Source organism: Molothrus ater, chromosome 22 (genome assembly GCF_012460135.2).
Source record: "Molothrus ater isolate BHLD 08-10-18 breed brown headed cowbird chromosome 22, BPBGC_Mater_1.1, whole genome shotgun sequence".
NCBI lineage: Eukaryota > Metazoa > Chordata > Aves > Passeriformes > Icteridae > Molothrus > Molothrus ater.
The window spans coordinates 3,692,839-3,716,106 of NC_050499.2; the positions used below are offsets into that span (position 1 = coordinate 3,692,839).

Below are 23,268 nucleotides of genomic sequence, written 5' to 3' on the forward strand. Positions count from 1 at the left end.
GTGGTTGTTTCTAATTAATGGCCAATCACAGTCCAGCTGTCTCAGACCCTCTGTCCGAGCCACAAGCCTTTGTTATTCATTCTTTCTTTTTCTATTCTTAGCCAGCCTTCTGAGGAAATCCTTTCTTCTATTCTTTTAGTATAGCTTTAATATAAAATATATCATAAAATAATAAATCAAGCCTTGTGAAACATGGAGTCAGATCCTCGTCTCTTCCCTCTTCCTCGGACCCCTGTGATCACGGTCACAAATGGCCAAGGCCATTTCTGCTGGAAATGGCAGAGGGCAGGTGGCCATAACAGCACAGAGAAAGGCAACTCCAGCAGGAAATAACATTTAAAGGAGACACTGCTCTTAGAATCATAGAGTGGTTTGGGTTGGAAGGAATTTGAAGGGACAGCTACTCAAACTCTCTTGACATGGGCAGGGACACCTTCCAGTAGACCAGGTTGCTCCAAGCCCTGTCCAATGTGACCTTGAACACTTCCAGAGATAAGGCAGCCACAGCCTCTATGCCAGGGCCTCACCACCAGGTTGCTCCAAACCCTGTCCAATGTGACCTTGAACACTTCCAGAGATAGGGCAGCCACAGCTTCTGTGCCAGGGCCTCACCACCCTCAAAGGGAGGAATTTCTTCTCAATATCATAGAGTGGTTTGGGTTGGAAGGAACTTGAAGGGATGGCTGCTCAAACCCTCCTGACATGGGCAGGGACACCTTCCAGTAGACCCCATTGCTCCAAGCCCTGTCCAACGTAACCTTGAACACTTCCAGAGATAGGGCAGCCACAGCTTCTGCACCAGGGCCTAACCACCCTCTCAAAGGGAGGAATTTCTTCCCAATATCCCATCTAAACCACCCGTCTCTCAGCTTAAAGCCACTCCCCCTTGTCCTGTCACCTGTGGGGAGCATGCCCACCTCCTGCCTTGCCCGGGGGGCTCTCCCCAGGCCCCTTTTTCCCCCCCTGCCCGTACCTACGACGGTCAGGTGGGTGCTGGCAGTAATGCTCGCGACGATGTTGGTGGCGACGCACTCCCACTCGCCGTGGTCGTCCTTGCCGAGGGAGCGGATCTGCAGGGTCCCGCCGGGCAGCGTGTTGTGCTTGCTCCTGCTGGGCTTCCCTACCTTGGGCAGGGAGCGGGGTGGGGGGAGCCAGGCAAAGAGAGAAAGAACAGGACTCAGCAGCGGGTGGTGGGGCAGGGCGAGGCGGCGGCGGGGTCACTAAGCTACCTGCGCGGCCCAGGGGACACCGCCGGCCACCGGCAGGGGATCCGGGCTCTCCGATCGTGGCAAGGCAGACGGTTCCCCCGTTTCCGAGAGGACCTGGGGGGCAACGCGAGAGGCATGCGTCAGGAGGCTGCTGGCAGCGCTCACACACCAGCGGGAAACCCCACGGCACTCGCACGGACAGCGAGCCCCGCGCCAGGGCTCAACCTCCGGCATCCAAAGCTGAAACTGCTGCAAGAACGGGCACTGGATATCCCAGCAAACCCCCTCCCGGGATGGGGAAGGCACAGGCTGCCCCAGGAGATGCCCAAACTGCCCCTCAGCCTCAGTTAGCAGCAGATGAGAGGCAGGACCCTTCGCATCAGAGTCTGGGCAGCAAGGGTCCCGTGGGGATGTGGGAGGATGGCGTGCGTGGAGGTGCCTGGAATCTCTCAAGCCGAGCGGAAAGATGGATCTTGTAACAACTCATCTATGCCCATCAGCCAAAGTTGTGCAAATTCCACATTGTCCTGAGTCTTCTTCAGCTGTTCTTCATGTGGGGGACTCTGCTGATCACCAGGACCCAGAGGTTGATGCAAAGAAGGAGGAGCAGAGGAGCCCATGGACACGCTGGGTTACAGTGCAAGGCAAGGAGTACTTCAAGAGGCTGGTCAGCACTGGTGGGCTGATGGGGAGGGAGGAATGTGGTTTCTGCCACTGGCAAACTGAGCCCAGGCCAAGCCAGCCCTAACTGGAGTTGGAGGAGATAAGTCCAGAGCCACAAAAGGAGGAGGACCACCAGAAGGCACAAATGGGATTGGAAAGAAACCTGGCTGAGACTGGTGAGGGCATGGAAAGAAAAATAAGATGGAGAAAAAGACTAAACAGCCAACAAGCTTTAGGCAGGTCACTTGCAATGTGTACAAGTCACGGTCCTCCTCGTGCTGCTAAAAGGGACCCAGAGGTGCAGCAGCTCAAGACACAAAGATTGGGGATGGTCCCGCTGGGTGACAGAGGGACCCAGATCACTCTCAAGAGCCCTAAGAAGGGCGTGGAAGGCTTGGAGGGAAGCTCCTGACAACAAAGAGCCCAGGAGGTCTCCTTTACAGTGGCTTTCCTATGGGAGCAGTAAAGGTGGGAAGCAAGGGAAAGGCTGCAGGAGGACTGGAAAGCCCTCGCTGCTCCCAGGCTGTGCCACCACACCCTGCTCTATGACAAGGGACATCTTGAAGTCTTTATATCCAGTTCAGGATCATAAAAACAGCTTCTTCCCAGGCTCTTTGAAGTCACAGGGCAGTAAAGCAGCTGCTGACTGGTCCAGACCCCTGGATGTGCTGCGGTGACACATCTCCTCCCTCCACAGGAGGTGTGTGCTGCGACAACGGCACTGCCACCACTGCCACGTCCCGCTGGTGACACCTGGGAGCCAGGCAAGGAGGAGGGCGTCCTGTGGGCAGTGCTGGCGAGGCAGAGGAGGGGCCGGGGCGGGGGCAGTGTTTCAGCTTTGCGGATGCTGCCGTGTCGGTTTCCCGGGATTACTGGGCGGCCACAAGCCGGGCTTCCCCCACCCACCTGCGGGACAGGACGGCAGTGGCTCAGCCCAAAGCGAAGCAGCTGTACCTGCAGTTTGTTCTTACCGGGACAGAGTGTGGCTTCTCTGTCTGCAATATTCACCAAAAGCCAAAGGCACTGCAGATTTGTCTGGCAGGCCGGGTACCTTTCTCCAGGCGATGATGGGAAAGGGGTCTCCGGCAGCAGCGCAAGGAATCAACAGCTCCCTCCCTGCCTCCTGTCTGTACTCCCAGCCTGGTAGCACCGTGAAATAGGGGGGGTCCTGCAGCCAAACAAGGGAAAAACAACGAGTGTCAGCCTGCCCAAACTCCCATCACCAAAACCAAACCTTTTCCAGACCAACCCAATCCCCATTCTGGGCAAGCTTGAGGCATTGCAAGGAAAATTGTGCGGAGAACGTGTGCTAAGGAGCCTCAATGGCTCAAATTACACCTGGAGGAAGATTCTGTCCAAAGAATCATGGAATCCTAGAATGGTTTGGGTTGGTAAGTACCTTAAGGCTCATCCCATTCCACTCTGCCATGGGCAGGGACACATTGCACTGTCACAGATTGCTCCAACTGGCCTTGGACACTTCCAGGGATAGGGCAGCCATAGCTTCTCTGGGCAACCTGTGTCAGGGCCTCCTCATCCTCACACAGAAAAGCTTTCTCCTAATATCTAACCTAAATTTTGCCTCTTTAAGTTTGACCCCATTACCCCACGTCCCATCTCTACAGTTCCTGACAAAGAATCCCTCTCCAGCTTCCTTGCAGGTGCCCTCTTTGCAGGAAGCCTGCTTTGACACCTCCACGCAACTTCTCCAGGCTGAGCAGCATCTTGCTTTTTACCTCCTGGAAACAGGAAGAAACCCACCCACATCACATCAGCCATCAACCTGATTTCCTCGCCCCGGCAGCCGCCCCGGCGGATGCGCGTGTCTGGTACACAAAGCGTTATATCTGAACCTCGCCGAGACTCCATGAATCACCACAGCTCCCTCCCAGGCACAGGACTCCGTGTTCAGGGAGGGAAGAGGCAGCAGCTCCCACCCCAGCTGCACCAGGAACTGCACTGGTAGCTCAGCGCGCCCCAGGCGCCGCACGCAGCCGGAGCACGTGGAGCTCAAATCATCCATTTATGAAAATCCTCCTGAACCCAAGCCCGGGCCAGCAGGGCTAAGTGTTTTGTTGGCAAAGGGGACATTCCAGGGAGATGTTTCCTCAAACTACCCCAGTCCAGTGTCAAAACCCGCACTGCTGCTCCAGCAGGATATTTCCAGCTACACCAGACAGGGCGCCCTGGGGGTTTGCCTGGGCCGGTGGGAAGCACAACTCCAACCACAGCACAGACACTCCCTCACCCTGGAGCCTCTGCTCTTCCCCACACAGCCCCAGGAGCTGCTCCTGGCACAGGAGGACACTGCTCCCAGCAAACCCAGGGGATTTTGGCAGAGGATTACCTTCAGTACCAGTCGGGCAGGGGGAGACTGGCCCATCGTACCCAGGGCGTTATAAGGCACACAGGTGTAAGTGCCGAGAGCATCTTCAGTGGCCTCCTCGATCCGGATCGAGCCGTCTTCCAGCAGGTTCCAGCCAGAATACTGCAGCAGGGAGAGCCAGGGAGATCACTTAGCCAACACCCACCACAGCTCCTTATTTCCCCCTCAGCCAAGCCCCCGCCCATGCCCAGGGTGCTGTCACATCTCCAGGAGATGCCCAATCCCACTCCCAACATCCAAAGCATCTCCTCAACAGTAGAGAGAGGAAACTTGGGCAACATCAGCCTGTCCAAGCACAGCCAGGCACCTTCGTGTAGCCCAAAAGATTTAAGATCAGAATCTAACACTAAATAAGACTTGTTCTGGAGTCAGCAAGACATCTCTACCTGGAGAGCTGAGGGCACCAAGGACCAGGAGGCCACAGCAGCAACAACTTTAAATGGAATTAAAACTTCAAATCGTTAATATTTAAGCAAAAAATTTAAAATATTGAGCGTTTTCTTTAAATATTTAATGGCTAATATCCTTGCTCAGACTATCAAACCATGATTAGGGGAAGATGTAGATTTGTTAAAAGGGTCTTTTAACCACCAGTTGCCATTGGAAAAATAAAGCAGGGCCATCGAGAGGTGACTTTAGGGGGAAGAAGGCATCAGGTGTGGGAGACACAGAATGTCCACAGGCACTGTGGGCTCCATACAAGAACTGGAATACTGGAATTAACTCTGCCCACAGCTGACAAGGAAAAGCAGTGTCATCCCATCCACGAGATTCTTCTCTCCCAACAGAAAGGGACCCACAGGGTGCCTGGTGGTGCTCACTGGTGTTTGCAGAGGACATGAGGGTCCGAGCCCTCTGTGCCCCCCTGTCCCCTGCTCCCTGGGGGCTCTGGTACCTTCTCGATTCGCAGGGGACGCCCGTCCTTGTTCCACTTGACCAGCGTGACCGGTGGCTCTGCCTCCACGGGGCAGCGGATGTACCCGTGGATCCCGATGGGAACGTAGATGATGGGGGGCATGTTCACCACACGGGCAGGATCTGAGAGGGCAGCAGCACCACATCAGCACGGGAGAGAGCCCTTCTCTCCTCCCAGCCTGGCTTCAGAGGATCTGCCTCACTTCTGTAATGAATTCCAAACCCAGCACCACCCTGGCTCCCACAGGTTGTTAAGCCAGGCTTGCTACACACAAATCCTCTGGAATACCTGGTATTTCTGGAAGGCTTTGCTCATGTCCGGGGTGTTCCTACCTGGGGCTCATTAAAGATTGCATTTAAGAAGAAATGGGAGATATGCCTGCTCCCAATTCCACACCAACTTGCATCCTGCTGCTCCATTACAGCACAACATGTGCCAGGTGTGACGAACACCCAGCACAGCCTGGTTTTACATATAAGCAATCAAACCTATTTCAACTGCCAAGCCTTAAAACACACACAGATAGGAAAAGGGATCTGTGTCCAGGCTGCCACAAGTCCTTTACCTCCCGTATCTGCTTATACTCATGCCTCACTGAGGCTGGGTCATGTTGAACAGCAGCCACCTCACCCTTTCCAAGATGCAAAAACCTTAAAATACGTATCTAACCCCCCCCTCCACACTGCACCACCCACGCAGAGAGGTGTCTCGCAATCCTCCAGTCTAGAATGTGTCATTAACAGCACTTCTAAGAGCTTTTTAATTAAGTGCGAGTGGGTTGAAGAGAATCTAGACTTTCTTTAATAAGAAGCTTTTTAAAAAAATGTTATTTTTAATAAGAAGAGTGAGTATTTCTACAATCTCGTCTAGACACCGGCAGCACGAGGTTATGGGAAAATCCTGATGGGGCTTATGCTGCATTAAGGGATAAATGTGGGAGTTTTGGGGTGCAGCATCCCTGCACTGCTGATGCAAATTGGGAGGGTAAACATTAAGGTGCTTAACAGGAAGGCATGGAAGATGTGGAAGATGGAAGATTATTGCTTTCTTGGGGCAAAACCAGCAGAGTTTGGGAGCTCTGCTCCCAGCAGGTCACGCCAACCACTCCCCAAAACCGCTCGCCCCCGGCAGTGGCACCATAACCCAGATTGCCCAGTGCCACATATGGAGCAGGCTTTACCCCCCTCTGCTTAACTCCACCTCTTAGGAAATGTAATCAAGGACTCCAGCAGTGCGGGAGAGGGTAATGGGATCGAGCCTTTCACTACTAGGTCACTGGCCAGGGGCCAGCCCAGCCCACTAATGACCCAGAGCTGTGTCCCCATCTGCTTTCAGAGGATGGGAAGGTCCCTCCAGAGGTATCACCCCGGTGTGGACAAGGTTTGCTCAGGAGGAAAAGGGTTTGTGGCACCAAAAACCGAGCACCCCTCCCTGTGCTGAAGCCTGGCTGAGCAGCAGATTGTCCGAGCCTGTTCTCCCTGCCATTAGAGCTATTTTTAACAGCTATCAGCCCTGACAAGCGGCCCTGGATTAGAGGCAGGGCAGATTTAATGGCCTGAGGCCACAGGCTTTCCCAAGAGCCACCCAGCTGGGAACATCCAAGCCCCAAATCACGCCTGTGCCTGGGCACAGCACTACTCACACCATCCCCCTGCCCACTCTGCCCCTTCATCCATCCCCACAGGGACCTGCCAGCCCGGCTCTTGGGCTCCCCACTAACCAGCACCAGGTCTAAAGGCAGCAGCAGCTTTAAGGCAGCCTTGGAAAACCCACACTGAGAGCCCACTTTGCTCAGACCTGTCTTTCATTATGAAATAAAAACGCCGAAGTCTTTCGGAGCAGAGCAATATTGCAATTGGAGCGGCGGCAATTGAGGCCATTACAGGGGAATGCCACAGGATGCCGGTGGCACACTACCCATTACCGCCCGGGGATTCCTGCAGAACGAGCGAGCGTGGGAGGCGCCGCTCCTGCTGCAGCCCTTTCTCCTGCGCTTGTTTAGATCGCTTACCGCCCCAGGAATGTGACACACCGAGCTCGCAGAACGGCCACAACACAGGAATAACCCCCAAAATGAACACCAAAAAAACTACACCTCGGCACTGAGAGCCCTCACCTCACCCCAGCAGGGTGAGGACGGTGAGGCAGCCGCCATGGGATGATGCTCACCTGTTACAGACATCTTTTATGAAAAATCCTTTCTTTAGGATTTTTCCTCCTGAGAAGCTGAGAAGCCTCAGGAACAAAATGTAAACATTGACTATCTGCTGCTGTGGAATGCACCAAGTAGATCTTTGATTAGCCCATGTTAGTTATTGCTAATTAATGGCCAACCACAGCCCAGCTGGCTCGGACAGAGAGTCGGAGCCACAAGCCTTTGTTATCATTCCTTCTTTTTCTATTCTTAGCCAGCCTTCTGAGGAAATCCTTTCTTCTATTCTTTTAGTATAGTTTTAACACAATATATATAATAAAATCATAAATCAAACCTTCTGAAGCATGGAGTCAAATCCTCGTCTCTTCCCTCAACCTAAGACCCCTGTGAACACAGTCACGCTCACCTAATTAAAAAACACTTGTAGCCAAGGTGGATGCTGGTCCCAGCTGAGCAGTGTCACTCAGGCTGCTCAGACCATTTGCTTTCTTGTCTCCCACGCCCACGTGGGATGCTCTTAAGCTTTTTTGCTTAGGATGATTCCGTGTTCATCCAAAGGCTGCTGTCACATCAGCCTGACTCTCCCAGTGTCACACCAGGACAAGAGAGCCTGTGGGGCTGCCTGGGAGCCAGGTGTTATCAATGCCAGCCCCATCCCCACACTCACACTGCACTGTCAGGTAGGCAGAGGCTGATGGCGAGCGGCCCAGGCTGTTGCTGGGGATGCAGGTGTATTTTCCAGCATCCTCTGGTTTGACACGGAAAATAATCAGCGTCCCATCGATCAGGATCCGCACCCTCAGCTTCAAGTCACTGCAGGAGAAGAGGAGAGGAGGATCACGAGGAGAGCCAGAGGCAAAGCCCAGCACAATCCCAGCTCCCAGCACAAGCCAGGAGCAGCAGGAGGAGGAGAACACGCTGCCCCACCAGCTATAAACTCACTTCTTGAAGTAGACGTTCTCCTCCTCCCAGTACCACAGGTAGGTGAGGTTCCCGGGATACGCCTCGGCCTGGCAGGTGAACAGAGCATCCTGGGAGATGTTGACTGTGATGTTCTCCGGAGGGGAAACGATAAAGGGAGGTCCTGGAGGGGGGAAGAGGAAGGTGTCACTCCCACCACTACAGGTGTCCCCACAAAGGTTGCTCAGGTTCAGCTCCATCACAGCATTTTGGCTGGGAGCTGCTGGAGGGTTCTGGGGCAGGGCTGGCCCCGATCCTCTGAGAACCACAGTGACCCTGTTATTCCCAGCCTTTTCCCTAATCTCTGGGCTGACTGAGAACCACAGTGACCCTGTTATTCCCAGCCCTTTCCCTAATCTCTCGGCTGACCAGTGACCCTGTTATTCCCAGTGCTTTCCTAATCTCTACAGCTTTGAGGAGAGGATCCACGCCCATGGTGCTTCTCCCAGGGCACACAAGGACACACCTCCCTTCATCCCCAGCACTTCTGGAGGAGAGTATCACCCACAGGAAAAATCCAGGGGGAACAGACTGCCAGGAGCCAGCAGCTCACCACTGCCACAAAAGCAGAGCAGAGGACACCCCGCGCTCCTCTCTCTGCCGGTAGCTGCTGACCTAATTAAAGATTTATTTAATAAGAGAGGGAGCAAGGAGCAGGAGGCCTGTCATGCATCACCGCTGTCTGACGAGGCGCTTCATGACAGCCTCAATCTTTTCCCCGCTTCCCAAACAAAACCGAGCTGCCATCAGGGCCTGGCTGCTCATCAGCACGGCCACCACCGCGTCCCAATTAAGCAGATTCCTCCATCCTACAAACCGGATGCAGAGCCAGGGGCAGCCAGGCACAGAGGCCTGGGGGGTCACCCCAAGGTGACACCATGGACCTGTGGAATGCCCCCCATCCTGGCTTCCCAGGGGATGCTGAGGAGCTGGAAGGTCTCACCTTGGACGAGCAGGCGCGTGGTGTGCACAGCCTCGCCCTGGATGCTGTAGGCCCGGCAGGTGTAGGCACCTCTGTCCTCCCGGCTGACCGAGAGCACCGTGAGGCTCCCGTCGCTCACCTGGCAACAAGGGAAGACCCTGGAGCGTGGGCAGGGACCCCCAGGGGGATGGGGGAGGCCCTCCCTGCTTCCCACGGCAGAGCTGCCGGCGCTCTCGGGGCCGGATGAGAGACGGGTTTCCCCGCTCTGCAAGACGTGGGATATTAATAAACCAACACACGCCTTGCTGCTCGACGCCAAGGGGAAGGGAAAAAAAAAATCATGAAATAAATAAATAACCATCCCAGCACATTCGTCTCCCTGAAGTGACTGGCAGGCAGCAGGCTCCAAATCGCTCCTGCCAAGCACCCCAGCACCATTGGAGCTGCACAAGGAGCCTTGCTGGAGCATTCCCTGCCCCCCCAAGGACCTGCTCCATTGCTGGGGGATGAGGGGAGACCCCAGCCTGGCCACTGTCCTCCCTGTGGGGCCACCTCTCAGCTGGAAGAGGAGTGGATGGATTCCCCTGGGGACACAGCAGAAGGGTGGACAAGGGACTGTCACCTTTTGGGGTAGCAGCACCCCCATGCACAGGGGAGGCCTCCCAGCCAGGCTTCCCCCCCCACCTCATTCTGCCTCATCCTTCTATTTCAATTAGTAACAAATGATTCCTAATTACTCTCATTAGTGCCTGCGCTGATTCCAATGCCTGATTTACCAATTACAGCTCAGGGGGGAATCTCTGCCTGGGAGCCTCTGGGATGCAAAAAGGGTCCTGAAGGGGAGGGGAGGAGGGGAAATCCTCCCTGCTCAATCCTGCCCTGCCCCAGCCCTGCCAGGGGGGACACTACCCCAGGCTGCAGCCCCCACCCCACCTCCAGGGTCTTGGCCCCTGGGCTGGGTCTGCAGGGAGCAGGTCAGGTGCAGGAGCAGGGCTGTCCCAAGCACTCAGAGGGTCTCCAGCCTGCACCCAAGGGCTGGCAGCGTTACAGGCTGCTGCTCAGCAGGGATGGGGTGGGGGAAAATGGGCATCTCACCAAGGAGAAGTGCTGAGAAAGCACGGCTGGCTCCAGGCTCAGCGGAGCCGCCGCCACCGTGGTCCCGTCAATACTGTCCCTGCCAGCTGCCAGCCCAGGAGCCCCCACGGCAGCCCACCCCCACCTACCTGGTACTTGCCATTGGCACCCAAAAGGTCTCCCTCTCGGAGCCAGGTGACGATGGGCTTGGGGTTCCCGAACGCCATGCAGGTCAGGGTGACGCTGCTGCCCTCCTTCGCCTCTACGTACTGCGGCGGGGTCTCCGTGAACGTGGGGGGAGCTGGGGACACACCACACCACCGCGTCACCCGTGGCCTCTCCGGGGCTGGGGGCACACGGGGACAGAGGGGACGCTGCTGCCTGCACACAGGGGATGCCCTGCACATCCCCACGGCAGGGCTGCGACCGCCACAAAGGCTGCACGGACAGGGGTGTCCCTGGGGACAGCGACCAAGAGGTGCCACGTCGCACCCTAGCCCTGTCCCCTCTCCTCCCCCCACCCCGCTGCACATTAACTCGCTATTGTCAAAACATGGGAAAACACCGCAGTGCAGATCGAAAGGCTCCTTCCTGATGAAAGAGGCTGGCAGGATTACAGCCCGCCCCTAATTACCCGCGGTTGTTAAAGCCCACTTTAGAAGAAGACAGGTTGGCAATTTAATCTGCTTGGGAGAAAAAAAAAAAAAAAAAGGAAAAGGAATTATATTTTGTTTCTCCCCAAATGATTTTTATTTTCCCCCTAAGAAAATTAAGCATTGTAATGCTCTGGGGGAAAGCCACAGCCCTCACCCTGAAAGCAATTCCTCGGGCTGGGAGGATTATGGTTATTATATTGTTATTAAGCCCCTGCACGCCCCGTGCTGCATAAAGCCCCAAAACTGGCCCATTTTGCCAAGGGGAGGGACAGGGCATCTGGGGCCATTTTCCAGGCAGTTTGCAGGATCTGTGCACGTGGCAGAGGTGAGCCAGGCACCGCCATCCTCCTCCTTCCTCCTCCTCTTGCCCTCCTTCCCAAGCCCTCGGAGCTCATTAGCAGGCTGGGGGAAAGCAGGAAGCAGCAGGCAGGGCAGCAGGCAGGGATGGGGCTGGTGGCCTGCACAGCCCCGCTTGCAAAGCTCCTGCTCACTAATTGGGCTCAATTAGGTGGCTCTGCTCTGTGCCACAGCACAGCTATCCCCCCAAAGGTTAAATTAATTGCACAAGGTCAAGGCAAGACCAGCGAGGAGCTGCCAGTGGCCACATCTCTCCAGCCACCCCACTGCAGCAGGAGAGGCACAGCCCTGCTGCTGGGCTAAAAATAAAGATCTCTCTCCTGATGCAGAGAATGACAATTTGTTAATTAGTTTAATATACAGCCTTAATAAAATGAAAAAGTAATTTGAGTAAATCTGAATTTCAAGAAAACAAAGATTTGATTTTCTGATCTGTTTGTTGAGAGGAGATTCATTCCCAGCCCCGGTTCTTGATGTCTCTCCTTTAAACAAGCTCTGTGTAATTAAACTGAGGAATCCCTAATAAAGCTTTGTCCCTTTTGAAGTCACACCCTGGCCGGATCAGCCAGCCTGGATGGCTTCAGGCTGGCGTGTCTGCCAGGCACAGAAGATGCCATTGAGGCCCAGCATCCCCCAGCCATCCAGCATCCCCCAGAAATCCCATTTTGGCACCGCAGGGATGCCGCAGCCCCCGCCCCGCTCACCATTGACCGTGAGGTGGACCCAGCTGCCGTTGTGGAAGGTGTCGTACTGCTGGTCCAGCATGAGCACTTTGCACTCGTACCAGCCCTGGTCCTCAGAGCGCACCTGCTCAATGCGCAGGGAGGCTTTGTCGTGCAGGCTGGCCCGGCCTGTGGGAGAGCACAGCGTTGGCACCGTGTCCCCAACACCAGAGCAGCCCCCGGAGCATCACTGCAGGGGAAACCCCATCCCAAACTGCTGCAGCTCCCAGGGCATCACTACAGGGGACACCCCATCCCAAACTGCTGTAGCCCCCAGAGCATCACTGAAGGGGACACCCCATCCCAAACTGCTGCAGCCCCCAGAGCCTCACTGCAAGGGAAACCCTATCCCAAACTGAAGCAGCTCCCAGAACATCACTGTGGGGAACAAACCATCCCAAACTGGAGCAGCTCCCAGAACATCACTGTGGGGAACAAACCATCCCAAACTGGTGCAGCTTGCAGGGCATCACTGCAGGGGAAACCCCATCCCAAACTGCTGCAGCCCCCAGAGCATCACTGCAAGGGAAACCCTATCCCAAACTGGAGCAGCTCCCAGAACATCACTGAAGGAACAAACCATCCCAAACTGGTGCAGCCCCCAGAGCACGGCCACAGGGGACATCCTATCCCCACACCAGAGCAGCCCCCAGAGCACCGTTGCAGGGGACACCCCCATCCTGGCCCCAGAGCAGCCCCCCAGAACATCACCACAGGGGACACCCCATCCCTGTGTGGGCACTGTCCCGGTTTGGGGCTGGCTGGTCCCCACAGTGTGGTTCCAGCCAGTGGCGCCAGGTCAGTGGTGCCAGGCCAGTGACACACTCGCCCATCTGGGGACAGCAGAGCCAAGCTGCCAGGGCCAGGCAAGGTGCCTGGAGCAATGTCTGCCCGCAGCGACACCGGCCTTCTGCTCCCAGCCGGGGGCTGGCGGCGGCACAGCCGGCACAGGGGCGTGCCCCAGAGCTTTGCCCCGCCTGGGAGACTCCCAGAAAGCAGGGCAGCCCTGAGCTGACCCTGTGCCAGCCCCAAAAACTGGGTCAGGAGCAGAGCAGCCTAAAGCTCCACCCTGGTGCAGTGGCCACCGGGCTGTGGGATCGCTCATTGCTGAGCTGAGTTTGGCAGGGCTCAGCTGGTGCATCTTCCCTGCTGCTGCATTTCTTAGAGAGCAATTTGGGCAGAGAGTCCCCTAAGACCCAGGGAAGATTCCCAGGACAGGGAAAGAGATACCACAATGTGTCTGTCCTGCCACACCAACCTTCTCAGGGCTGGTTTCCAGCTCACAGATCCCACCAGAGGACACCGGCCACGTGTCACAGGCAGCACATTGGCAAGCAGCCACATGAGTTCTGCGGCTCCAACCTGTCACCTCCGCCCAGCACGTGGCCCTGGCTCCATCCCCAGTGTCCCCCCAGCACCCCTCCCTGGGCTCACAGCTGCTCTGAGGTGCAGCAGCAGCAGCAGCAGCAGCCACCGCCACCACGCATCACCCTGGGTTTCTCTGCCTCGCTTGCTCCCGTCCCACGCAGCCCAGCTGGCTTCCTAATGCTGCTGCTTAATTAAAACCAACTGGGTGGAAAGCGAGCAACGAGAGGCAGAGCCCGCGTGGTTTGTGACAGAGGAACGGATGGAGCGGAGCTGCATGGCCCAGGCCGGGCTGCAGCCGGGACCGGGCACCCTCCCCTCGTCCCCCTGCGCCCCCGGGACTCACCGGCATACTCTGGGTCCACATGGGGAGGGTAAAACCCAAACTTGATGAAGATGGGGATGGGGACGCCGAACTTGAACCACTCCACGACATAGGGAGGGGGCTGTCCCGTCAGCGGGTGGATCACGTCGCATCCCAGGATCACGCTCTCGCCAGCGCGAGCGGTCACGAACTCGGGCTCCTCCCTCGAGCCGAGGGCACCTGCGAGGGGGCGAAGGAAGAATCTGTGGCTGATCCCACTGCTGGTGCCCAGCATCGAACCAGGATGCCCATACCCAGCCCCCTGTCTCCAGCAAGGGCAGCTCATGGCTCACCCTTGCCCCAAAACCAACAGAGGGTCCCAGAAGCCCTTACACTCAGCTCCAAGGCCACCCCTGAGCTACCACAGGAATCAGGACAGTGGCCATCAGCACCCCAATGTTCCAGGACAGCTTCCCAACCTCTGCACCAGGGCAAGGGTGATGCCCAGTGACCACACAGGGGTTTTGGGGACCCCTGCTCTCAGTAGAAGAGCACGGAGCATGCCTAGCACTGCTCCCCACATAGCAGCACCATCCGGGCTACCCTATATCCTTGTGGCGGGGAAAAGGCTGCTTTTAGCTTGTGCCCCTGCATCCTCCAGCGGGCAGGACTGAGCATGCACGGACCCCTGGGCACAGCTCTGCTGTGCCAGCCCTCGGACCCAGCTCTCCCGCCACTGCCAGGGTGGGCTGGGCCCCCGGAGCCACCATGCCCCAGCCAAGCCCACATGTCCTCGGGCATCCCCGAGAGCCCCAAGCCTGAAACCCGTCTGCGACCTGCGGGTCGGGTCTGTCACCCTGCTCCTCCCAGCTGGCTAATTACAGGGGACTTTGGTCTCAGCTCCGAGGCTGCTCCACCCCGGCTGTGCCGCCCTGCTCGCTGCAGCCTGGCGTCATCCCGCTCTGCCAGCAGCAGCAAAGCTGCATCCTCAGCACGGCGTTCAGAGAGGGAGAGACAGGGAAACCCAGGGCTGGGAGGAAGCCAAACAGGGGGTCCCCAAAACTAGGTTTAGACCCACATCGCCCTTCCCATCATGGAAAGGACCCCGTTTTCCTGGCACACGCGGCCGCTGGCTGTTCCGGGGGGGTGCTCGGGGAGGGATGCTCGGGGAAGCACGTTCCCACTCCTCCGCGCTGCTCCTCGGGGCCGCCGGTGATTGGCGGCGAGTGACATCACCGCTTCCCGCCGCGGGAGCCGAGCATCACCGAGCATCACCGGCTATTTTTGGCTCTGGCACAAGCGCGTACCGGCGAGAGGCCCGTGATGTGCCACCCCACGGGCCCACCAGCCGAGTGTCCCCGCGGGAAGGGCAGCGGGCAGAGCCGGCCGCGGCTCGCACACGGCACGCACAAGGTGTGTCCCTGCAGAAGGTCACCAAGCTCCCACGCCACCAGCAAACCGGGCACGGGTGGCTCTTTAACTGGGAGGGCTGGCTGGTGGCAGCGGGCTGGGGGTGCAGAGCTGTGAGGCATCTGCAAGGAGCAGATGCTGCATCGCACACCCACTGCAGGCACCCGGCCCCGCTCGGGGGTCCTGCAGGGCCACGGATCCGCCCGGACCCCAGCGGGGCGGGGGGAATGGCTGAGCACACACGTGCGGTGTGCACGCACACCCCCGCACACGCTTTGCACCGCCTCGACAACACTCTTGCACCTTTCCATCCCTCGTTAGCGCTGCATCGCCGATGAGCTCCCGTTCGCACCCTGTCAGCAGGGACGGTACCAGCCCTCCCCTGCCACCCCGGCACTGAGCTGTGAGAACCCGTCCTGACCCCTCCATCCGAGAGGGTGAGGGGGGCTGCGCTGCAGGGCTGGATGAGCCCCCCTCCCTGTCCATGGTCCTGCTGCGCCGATCGGGGACAGAGCTGTCACATGCTGCTCAAGAGCATCCAAGGACGCACTTCCCCAGCCGCCTTGCCAGAGCGAGCAGGTCCCCAGCACTTCCATCACCTTCAAAGTGACATCCTCTCCCCACCAGCAGGAGAAGATGGAAGCGGTAGCACCCAAACCCCTTTCCCAAGCCCCCCACCTGCCCCAGCGCTCCAGCTCCTGGGCTACCAAGCTGGAATCTTGGTTCCCAGCACCTCTCCACCAACTGGAGCCTGGAATGCCAATGTTTGCCCAGCTGGAGCAAGCCCGCTGCCCAAGAGGCCACCCAGACACCCTGGGGACGGGCGCCAGGGAGTCACACTACATGAGGATCCCCTGGCTGGCTCCCTGGCAGAGCAGTGGGTGACGTCCCCGGGGAGAGGACGAGCCAGCCGCTCCGCCGGACCCACGCCTGGCCAGGGCTGCCCGGGCGCAGGAAAATAGGTCATCCCCGGCAGCTCACAGCGCCGGTGTCTGATCGCGGGGCCGGTGGGGAATTGCACGCACGGCTGAGCATCACCTCCCCAGCGCACGGCCGACTGGCAGCCACGGCGGGGAACCGGCCCCCGGCTCTGCCCAGCTGCCACCCGCCCTGTGCCCTCCTGTCCCCACTTCCAGAGCACCAGCAAGGCAATGGGGAGATGTCTCACAAACCCTCTTGGGGTCTCCTCAACTTCCCAACCCACCAACCCTGCGGGGTCCCAACCCTGACCAAGTTTTCCTTCCAAGTCCAGACCATGAAGAAAGCGAGCAATGGAGACTGCAGCTCTCGATTCAAAGTGTTTTCTCACCCCCACATTTGTAGGGAAACGCTTGAAAACAACCCGCAGACGCCAGAAGAAACAGAGCACAAATAGACGGGGTATTTTTAAACCCACTTGATTTTCCCAGCCAAGTTCAGAGAGGTTTCAAGGCTGAATCTGCGGTTTGGAAACAGGGTCAACATCAGGGAACGGCAGCACCGAGGCGAACCCCAAATCCGCCTCGGTGCAGGAGCTCACGTGAAGCTGGGGGATGCCTCGTAAAGAAAAACAAGTAATCAACAGGCTTCGTCATCCAGGCAGATCCAGGAAAAATAAAAGCATGCCGCGTGCCAGGAGGCAAGAATACAAGATGCGGAGGTGGAGTTGAACAGCATCCCAAAGGGAGAGGAGGGAAGGCTGCCGCCACCGAGACGGTGCCACCGCGGGGCTCCCCAGGACGGCGATGCCAAGCAGGGGGAGACCCTCACCTGGATCTGGGCGTGCAGTTCCTCCGATCCCAAGGGCACAGGTGGAAGGTGCCACAGGATTCGGTGAAGCTGAAGGCATCCAGAATCTCTGCTGTGCTTGCTGAAGCAGGACTCTTCCTGCAGGTGCTTTCAGAGAGGTTTCCAAAGGAATTAACACCTGGGAAAGCTTCCCCTCCTGGCACAGTGGACACCAATGCTCTAGGGCAGAGAGGGCATCCTGTCCTGACCCCCCATCACCTTGCAGCCTGCTAACAGAGGCACCACGATCCATTTCCAGTGCTGCCCCACACCCCTGGCACTATCCCCACCCCAGAGCCCCCATGGGGACGGCTGAGGGAGCAGGCACAAGGGCCCGAGCCTGTGGACCTCTCCTCCCTGGTGAGCCGAGACGAGATGTGCTCTGACACATCCCGCTCCCATCGGTGGAGGCAGGATATGGCAGGGATCTCTGAGGACAAGGCCACCAGCATGGCATATGGAGGCCAGCAGGGAAGGAGAGCAGGCAGCCATCGCCATGAAATGAAGACAGGGGGAGACTGCAGCCCAGGTGGGGGACAGGGACAACGTGCTGCAGGGACCCTGGCAGGGTGTGGGGTGCTGGGAGTTTGCCTGTCCCCCACCTCTGTGCCCCCTAAATATCCCAGTAGGGGTTGCACCCCCCATTACAAACCCAGCCCCTATCTTGGGGTATCCAGAGCCCCCCAAAAGCACCCGCCTGTCCCCTGGTGGGGGAAGCCCTGGGGCTGGGAGCGCAGCCCTCACCCCCTCCCCCAGCTGGAAAGCAGCATCTGGGCTTTCAGTGCGATTCCTGCGTTTTAAACCCGATTTTCCAGATGGATGGAGGGCGATGCGCAGGTCAAGTGACATGCCTCAAGGTCACACGGGGCCAGGGAGGAGAAGGATTAGCAGCTCTGAGGGGTGGCTTGGTGCCCCATTCCCAGCGAGATGGGGACTCAGAACCCCATTCCTGGGCACAAGGGGTGTCCTGTGGGACTATCACCCCCCTCCTCAGGCAGGCAGGCAGGCAGCTGCCCTGGCATCCCAAGGGGAATGCAGGCATGGGATGCTGCCCCACAGCAGCCCCACAGTGGGTCCTTGCTCCCTGGAATGGCACAGGTGGGAATGTGCCTGGCTAGGCAGCAGCTCAGTGAGCACACGGGAGCACAGGTTGGTGCTCTGAGAGGCACGGAGATGGAGCAGGAAAGAAAATTATTTCCCTGAGGTCACCTTACTCCTTCCTGGGGGTCCCTTGTGCCCCCTCCCTCCAATCACCACCAGCCCGGCGTTGAGCATCGGGTGTTGGCAGCTGCCTCGTGGGAGGCATCATCTCCCAGCAACGACCAGCAGCTACCTGTGCACTCCCCGTGAGCTCCCTCCACGCACCACAGGGACAAACAAGCAGCTGTGGTGGGAGCTGGAGCACCAAACCCATCCCAGAAGAGACCTCTGGCAGCTGGAGAGCACTGCCAGGGTGCTGTGCCCCCAGTCCAGCCCCACATCACCCCAGTACCCCCATGCAGGCTGGCACCACCCTCCCCGTGGAGCAGCGGGTACCATCCCGATGCATTCACAGCCCTCCAGCAGGAAACTGGGATGCAGGCAGCGCTCCGAGCTGCCCGCCAGCAGCTCCTGAATCACGCTGTTCCTGGCTCAGGCAGCCCTCCCACCAACGCCAGCCTCTCCACGGAGGAGCGGGAGGAAGCGAGTTGTTTTTCCAAAGGCCAGCTGGTCGCTCAGGGCTCCCAGCCTGGGAGATTCCTCCTGCAGGGAAAGGGAGAGGGAAGCACTCCTCCATCGGCACGGCACGGGGTTGGACCCACTGCTGGCCCATCTGCAGGGCTTCTCATCCACGTGAAGGCATGACCTCCAAGACAGAGGACCAGAGGTGAACGGGAGCTGTGCCACCCTGCCACAGCTCTGGAGAGGAACTTGCAGGGCTCACCCATCACCAGCAAAGCTGCATCTTCCAAGCCAAAAGGCAACTGAGCCGGCAAAGCATCACCACAAAGACCCGCCGGCAAGCCAAGTCATCCATCGAGCCGCTCACGTCCCTCCCTGCCCCGCGTGCTCCCATCCAACAGGTCCAGAGGAGCAGAAAACCTCCAGGGAATGATGGAAATGGGAGCCCGGCCAACGCCCTTGGCTGTTCCCGGTGCCAAACCATCCCCTTGCCAGAAGACAGCGGGGCCAAAGCCACACGTGCCAAATCCAGCGGCTCCCGGTCCAGACTCCTCCACGGCCAAAGAGGCAAAACCCAAGAGCTGTGCACAGCGAGTGAGCAGGGGATGGAGGGCTGGCACTGCCACCCCGAGCCCCTCCAACCGGCCAAGGTCAGCGCCAGGAGCGTCGCCTGCCGCGGTGCCCAGGGAGCCTCCTCACCAGAGCCGAATCCTCGCTCTGCAAACCCTCCTGCCCGATCCACCAGCATCCCCAGGCACTGTGTGTGTGCTGCCACAGCGTCACGCTCGTGGGAGAGGGAGGAAAAGCCCCTCGGTGTGACGGCACTGCTGGGAATGCCAGGAGGCCGGATCCTTCCTCTGACACCCACTCCTGGCGCGGTCACGTCCTGGCTCTCCTCCTCCATGCCATAAGAGGGGATAACGCACCCTCCTTCCCTCTCTGAGCCGATTAACGCCTGGAAAGCCCTTGGAGAGCCAGGCAAGAAGGCTGCCCAGGGCCAGCACCGCTGGCAAAGAGGAAGTGGTGTGGGAGGAAGGCCATGGCAAGAGGAAAAGCCCCAGCGCGGGCACCGGTACACAGTGAGCCCCGGCTCTCCTCCTGTCCCCAAGCAATGCAGGGTGACAGCTCCCCAGGAGGACGGGACAGTGCTGGGACCAAAGGGCTGCAGCAGCTGGGGCGAGTGCCGTGGGCTCCCTGCCCCTGCGGGGGCCGCGCTGGCCCGCAGCACCCCCTCCCCCGGCAGCCACCCCCGCATTACTCACGGCACGCTCATTCATCACGTACACGCTGCTCCACACGCACAGCACCCCCGTGCTGGGGCTTCCCGGCACCCACTCCCCCCCGGCACCAGTTCCGGAGCTCCATCCCCGCGGCTCCAGGGTATTTCCAAGTTCCCAGGTGCCGAACGCGCTGCTCGGCTCCTCTCCCCGGCGGAGCATCCCTGTACAAGCAGCTGCTGCAAACACTGCCTCGCCACACTGCAGCACGCAGTTCAGGCTGGCAGCTGCCGGCCACGGCTCGGTGAGAGGGGCTACGTACCCCCAAATGGGGCAGCCCCATCGTGAACCCCCCCAAAAGGACAGCCCTGTCCTGACACACACCCCCTGCCTCCAGGAGCCGCCTGCCAGGCGAGGAGGACAAGGGACGAGATGTGACCCAGTGGGCTCAGGGAGCGCTGTGAACTGGGGGGGCTGCAGCACCCGGCAGGTGCCCCCTCCCAGCCCACCCGTGCCCCCCGAGGCAGCGTCCCCCTCAGCACGGGGAGGGGAGTGGTGGTGGCTCCCAGCCAGGCAATCCCTTGCTGCCGGCAGCCACCGCATCCCCATGGGCAGGGTGGGTGACACCCAGGGCACGGCTCCAGGGTCTCATCCCGGGAAAGGACCACCGGGACGCAGGGAAAACCGTGTGCCCCGCGAGGAACCAGCGGCAGAGATGGGGGAGGGTGCTGCACCAGCGGCAGGGAGCTCCCCTGTACCTGCAGGGATGGCTCGGAGGGGTGGGAGGGGGCTGGCAGCTGAAGGGAAAGAAGCTAGAGCAGGAAAATCAGGGTTATTCCTTGCCGCCGTCTCCGTCCTGACCTTGGACAACCCTGTGCCTCAGTTTACCACAGCACAGCAGCCAGCCTGCAGTGGGGGGAGAAGGAGGGCAGCCTCTCCTGGGCGGGGGGGTGGGAGCAAAGTCACCCCCCAACCCGCAGCCGGGGCGCTGCAGGGGAAGGCGACGAATCCCTCCTGCATTTCTCCTTGCCCAGCCGGGCTACCCTTGCAGGGAAGGGCAAACGCTGCCCGCACCCCCCGGAGCTGCCGCAGGCGCTTCCTCAGGATGAGAGAAGAAAATCCGAATGCGGAGAAAAGCTTGCCCATCCCTGATCAACGGGGACACTCAGCCGGCCGTGCTCCCTCCCCGCCAGGACCCGCACCCGCTCGCCTTCTCCCAAAGGGAATTTCCAAGCCCTGGGCAGAGGCTCCGCCGCACCGGCAGCGCGGCTTCCCGAACTTCCCCAGCTGCAGCCGCTGCCCTCGGGGAGGTCACGGCCAGCCCCGCCGAGAGCCTGCGGAGGGAGGATGCGCCGGGCGCTCCCGGCTCCCCCCGGCAGCGGGGGATGAAGGAATCGCCAGCGCCCCGCCGCAGCGGGAAGCGCTCGGTCCCCGCACCGGCAGCGGGGAAGACGCGAACCCCGCAAACCCCCTTCGCAGCCGCAGTTCCCCCTCCTACCCTCCTCCCCAGCCCTTTCCCGGTACCCTCTCCCCGGGACGTGATGCCCCCCCCGGTGCGCGCATCCCTCCCGGTCCATGCGCATCCCCCCCGCCGCATCCGGTACACCGGGAGAAGGGGGGGAGGACACGCAAAGGCGGCCCCGCCGCCGCCCCGCAAACCCCGGCGCGGCCCTCCCGGGCTCACCCCAGCGGAAAACACCCCGCGGCCGCACTCACCTTGGACGGGCAGCCCGCGGGCGCCGAGCACACTTGCTACCAAAGCGGCCACATACCAAATCATAGTACTACCGGCCCCCGGTGCGCAGCATCTTCCGCCCGCCGGGCGGCCCGGCCGGGGCGGGGCGGGGCCGGGCCGGGCTGGCCGTGGCCGGGCAGGGCTCGGCGGGGCTGGCGGGGCCGGAGGGGCGGCTCAGGGCCGGCCGCCCGCCGCTGCGCCCATGCCCGCGCCCATCCCCGCGCCGCGCCGCACCTGCGCTCCGCCGCGCGGTGCAGCCTAGCCTGCGCCCTTTAGCGGCTCGGCACCGCCCCCGCCCGCCGCCCATTGGCCGCGCCCCGGCGGAGTGGGCGGTGATTGGCCGCCGCCGCGGCCCGGGCCGGTTCAAGGTGGGTTGGCGCGCACGGGGCCCCTGCGCCGCAGTATCATGCGCACTGCCGGGAGCGGCGCGGTCACCTCCGCCGGACGGTCACCTCCCCGCACGGACACCCGCCGCGACCCGCGCCCGCACGGGCCCCCGAACCGGCTCGGTGCCACCTCCCCGTGCCCAGATGTGTCACCGCATCACCTCGGTGCTGCCTCACCGTGCCCAGATGTGCCCTGCACTGGTACAGTGTCACCTTCCTATGTCTAGGTGTGCCCCTGCACCGGTACAGTGTCACCTTCCTATGTCTAGCTGTGCCCCTGAACCACCTCGCTGCCACCTCCCCGTGCCCAGATGTGCCGCCGCACCACCTCAGTGCTGCCTCACCATCCCCAGATGTGTCACCAAACCGGTACAGTGTCACCTCGCTGTCCCCAGATGTGCCCTGGACCGGATCAGTGTCACCTCGCTGTGTCTAGGTGTGCCCCTGCACCCGTACAGTGTCACCTCGCTGGCCCCAGATGTGCCCTGCACCGGATCAGTGTCACCTCCCTGTGTCTAGAGGCGCCCCTGCACCGGCTCGGTGCCACCTCCCCGTGTCCAGATGTGTCACCGCACCTACTCAGTGTCACCTCCCTGTCCCCAGATGCATCACTGCACCAGATCAGTGCCACCTCCTCGTCCACAGATGTGCCCCTGCACCAACTCGGTGCCACCTCCTCACTCCCAAATGTGTCACTGCACTGTTTGAGTGTCACCTCCCTGTCCCCAGACGTGTCAGCACACCAGATCAGTGTCACCTCCCCATCCCCAGATGGACCCCTACCCTGGTTCCATGTCACCTGCCTGTGTCCAGCTGTGCCCCTGCACCGACTCATTATCACCTCCTATCCCCAAATGTCACTGCACCTACTCACTGCTCCCTCCTTGCCTCCATAAGTGTTCTGCCATGGTGCAACATCACCTTCCTGGCTCCAGATGTGTCCCCTACAGCAGCTCAGCGTCACTTTCAGCTTAGTGTCACTCCCTGTCACCAGACGCCATTCTCCGTGCCAGCTCAGCGTTACTTTCCTGTCCCCAGCTGTGCCCCTGCATAGCTTTAGTGTCACCTCCCTGTTGCTGGATGTGCCCCCTACAGCAGCTCAGCATCACCTCCCTGTCCCCAGACGTGCCCCCTCTCCCCTGGTGCAGTGTCACCTCCCTGGCCCCAGCTGCCACCTACCCCTGCTGCCACACACTGCCTCTCTGACACGCCAGTGACAGCTTGTGACTGGGCAGGGTCACCTCCCTACCACGGGCTGAGCCATCTGCCCCCTGCACCAGCTCCACATCAGCTGTGCCATCTGTCCCTGCACCCTGCACCAGCTCAGGGTCACCTCCCTGCCAGCTGCCTGGTGCCACTGCAGCCTCGTACCACGCACCAGCTCAGGGGAACACAGCTGCCAC

At 59.9% G+C, this 23,268-nt stretch overlaps 1 protein-coding gene across 17 annotated transcripts in view; it reads right to left on the minus strand.

Annotated features, from left to right (window-relative positions):
* The window catches only part of IGSF9B (immunoglobulin superfamily member 9B), a 45,201-nt gene extending 23,525 nt beyond the window's left edge, over nt 1–21,676 (minus strand). For 8 of the 17 annotated variants that reach the window (XR_004981563.2, XR_008508778.1, XR_004981564.2 and 5 more), the window contains exons 1-12: nt 16,848–17,118; nt 13,731–13,928; nt 12,002–12,148; nt 10,434–10,585; nt 9,232–9,349; nt 8,271–8,412; nt 7,996–8,141; nt 5,153–5,295; nt 4,219–4,359; nt 2,923–3,039; nt 1,230–1,322; nt 974–1,124 (exon numbers count right to left, since the gene is read on the minus strand). Coding sequence is in view for 8 of the 17 variants with exons in the window: in XM_036397296.2 (XP_036253189.2) it covers nt 974–1,124; nt 1,230–1,322; nt 2,923–3,039; nt 4,219–4,359; nt 5,153–5,295; nt 7,996–8,141; nt 8,271–8,412; nt 9,232–9,349; nt 10,434–10,585; nt 12,002–12,148; nt 13,731–13,928; nt 16,848–17,118 (1,819 nt within the window). In the remaining 9 variants the exon portion in view is untranslated. Of the gene's footprint in view, nt 1–973; nt 1,125–1,229; nt 1,323–2,922; nt 3,040–4,218; nt 4,360–5,152; nt 5,296–7,995; nt 8,142–8,270; nt 8,413–9,231; nt 9,350–10,433; nt 10,586–12,001; nt 12,149–13,730; nt 13,929–16,847; nt 17,119–19,226; nt 19,302–21,460 lie in introns of those variants that run through there. The other 9 variants (XR_004981568.2, XR_004981567.2, XM_036397300.2 and 6 more) reach the window with 7 other exon arrangements.
* Between the last annotated feature and the right edge of the window lie 1,592 nt (nt 21,677–23,268).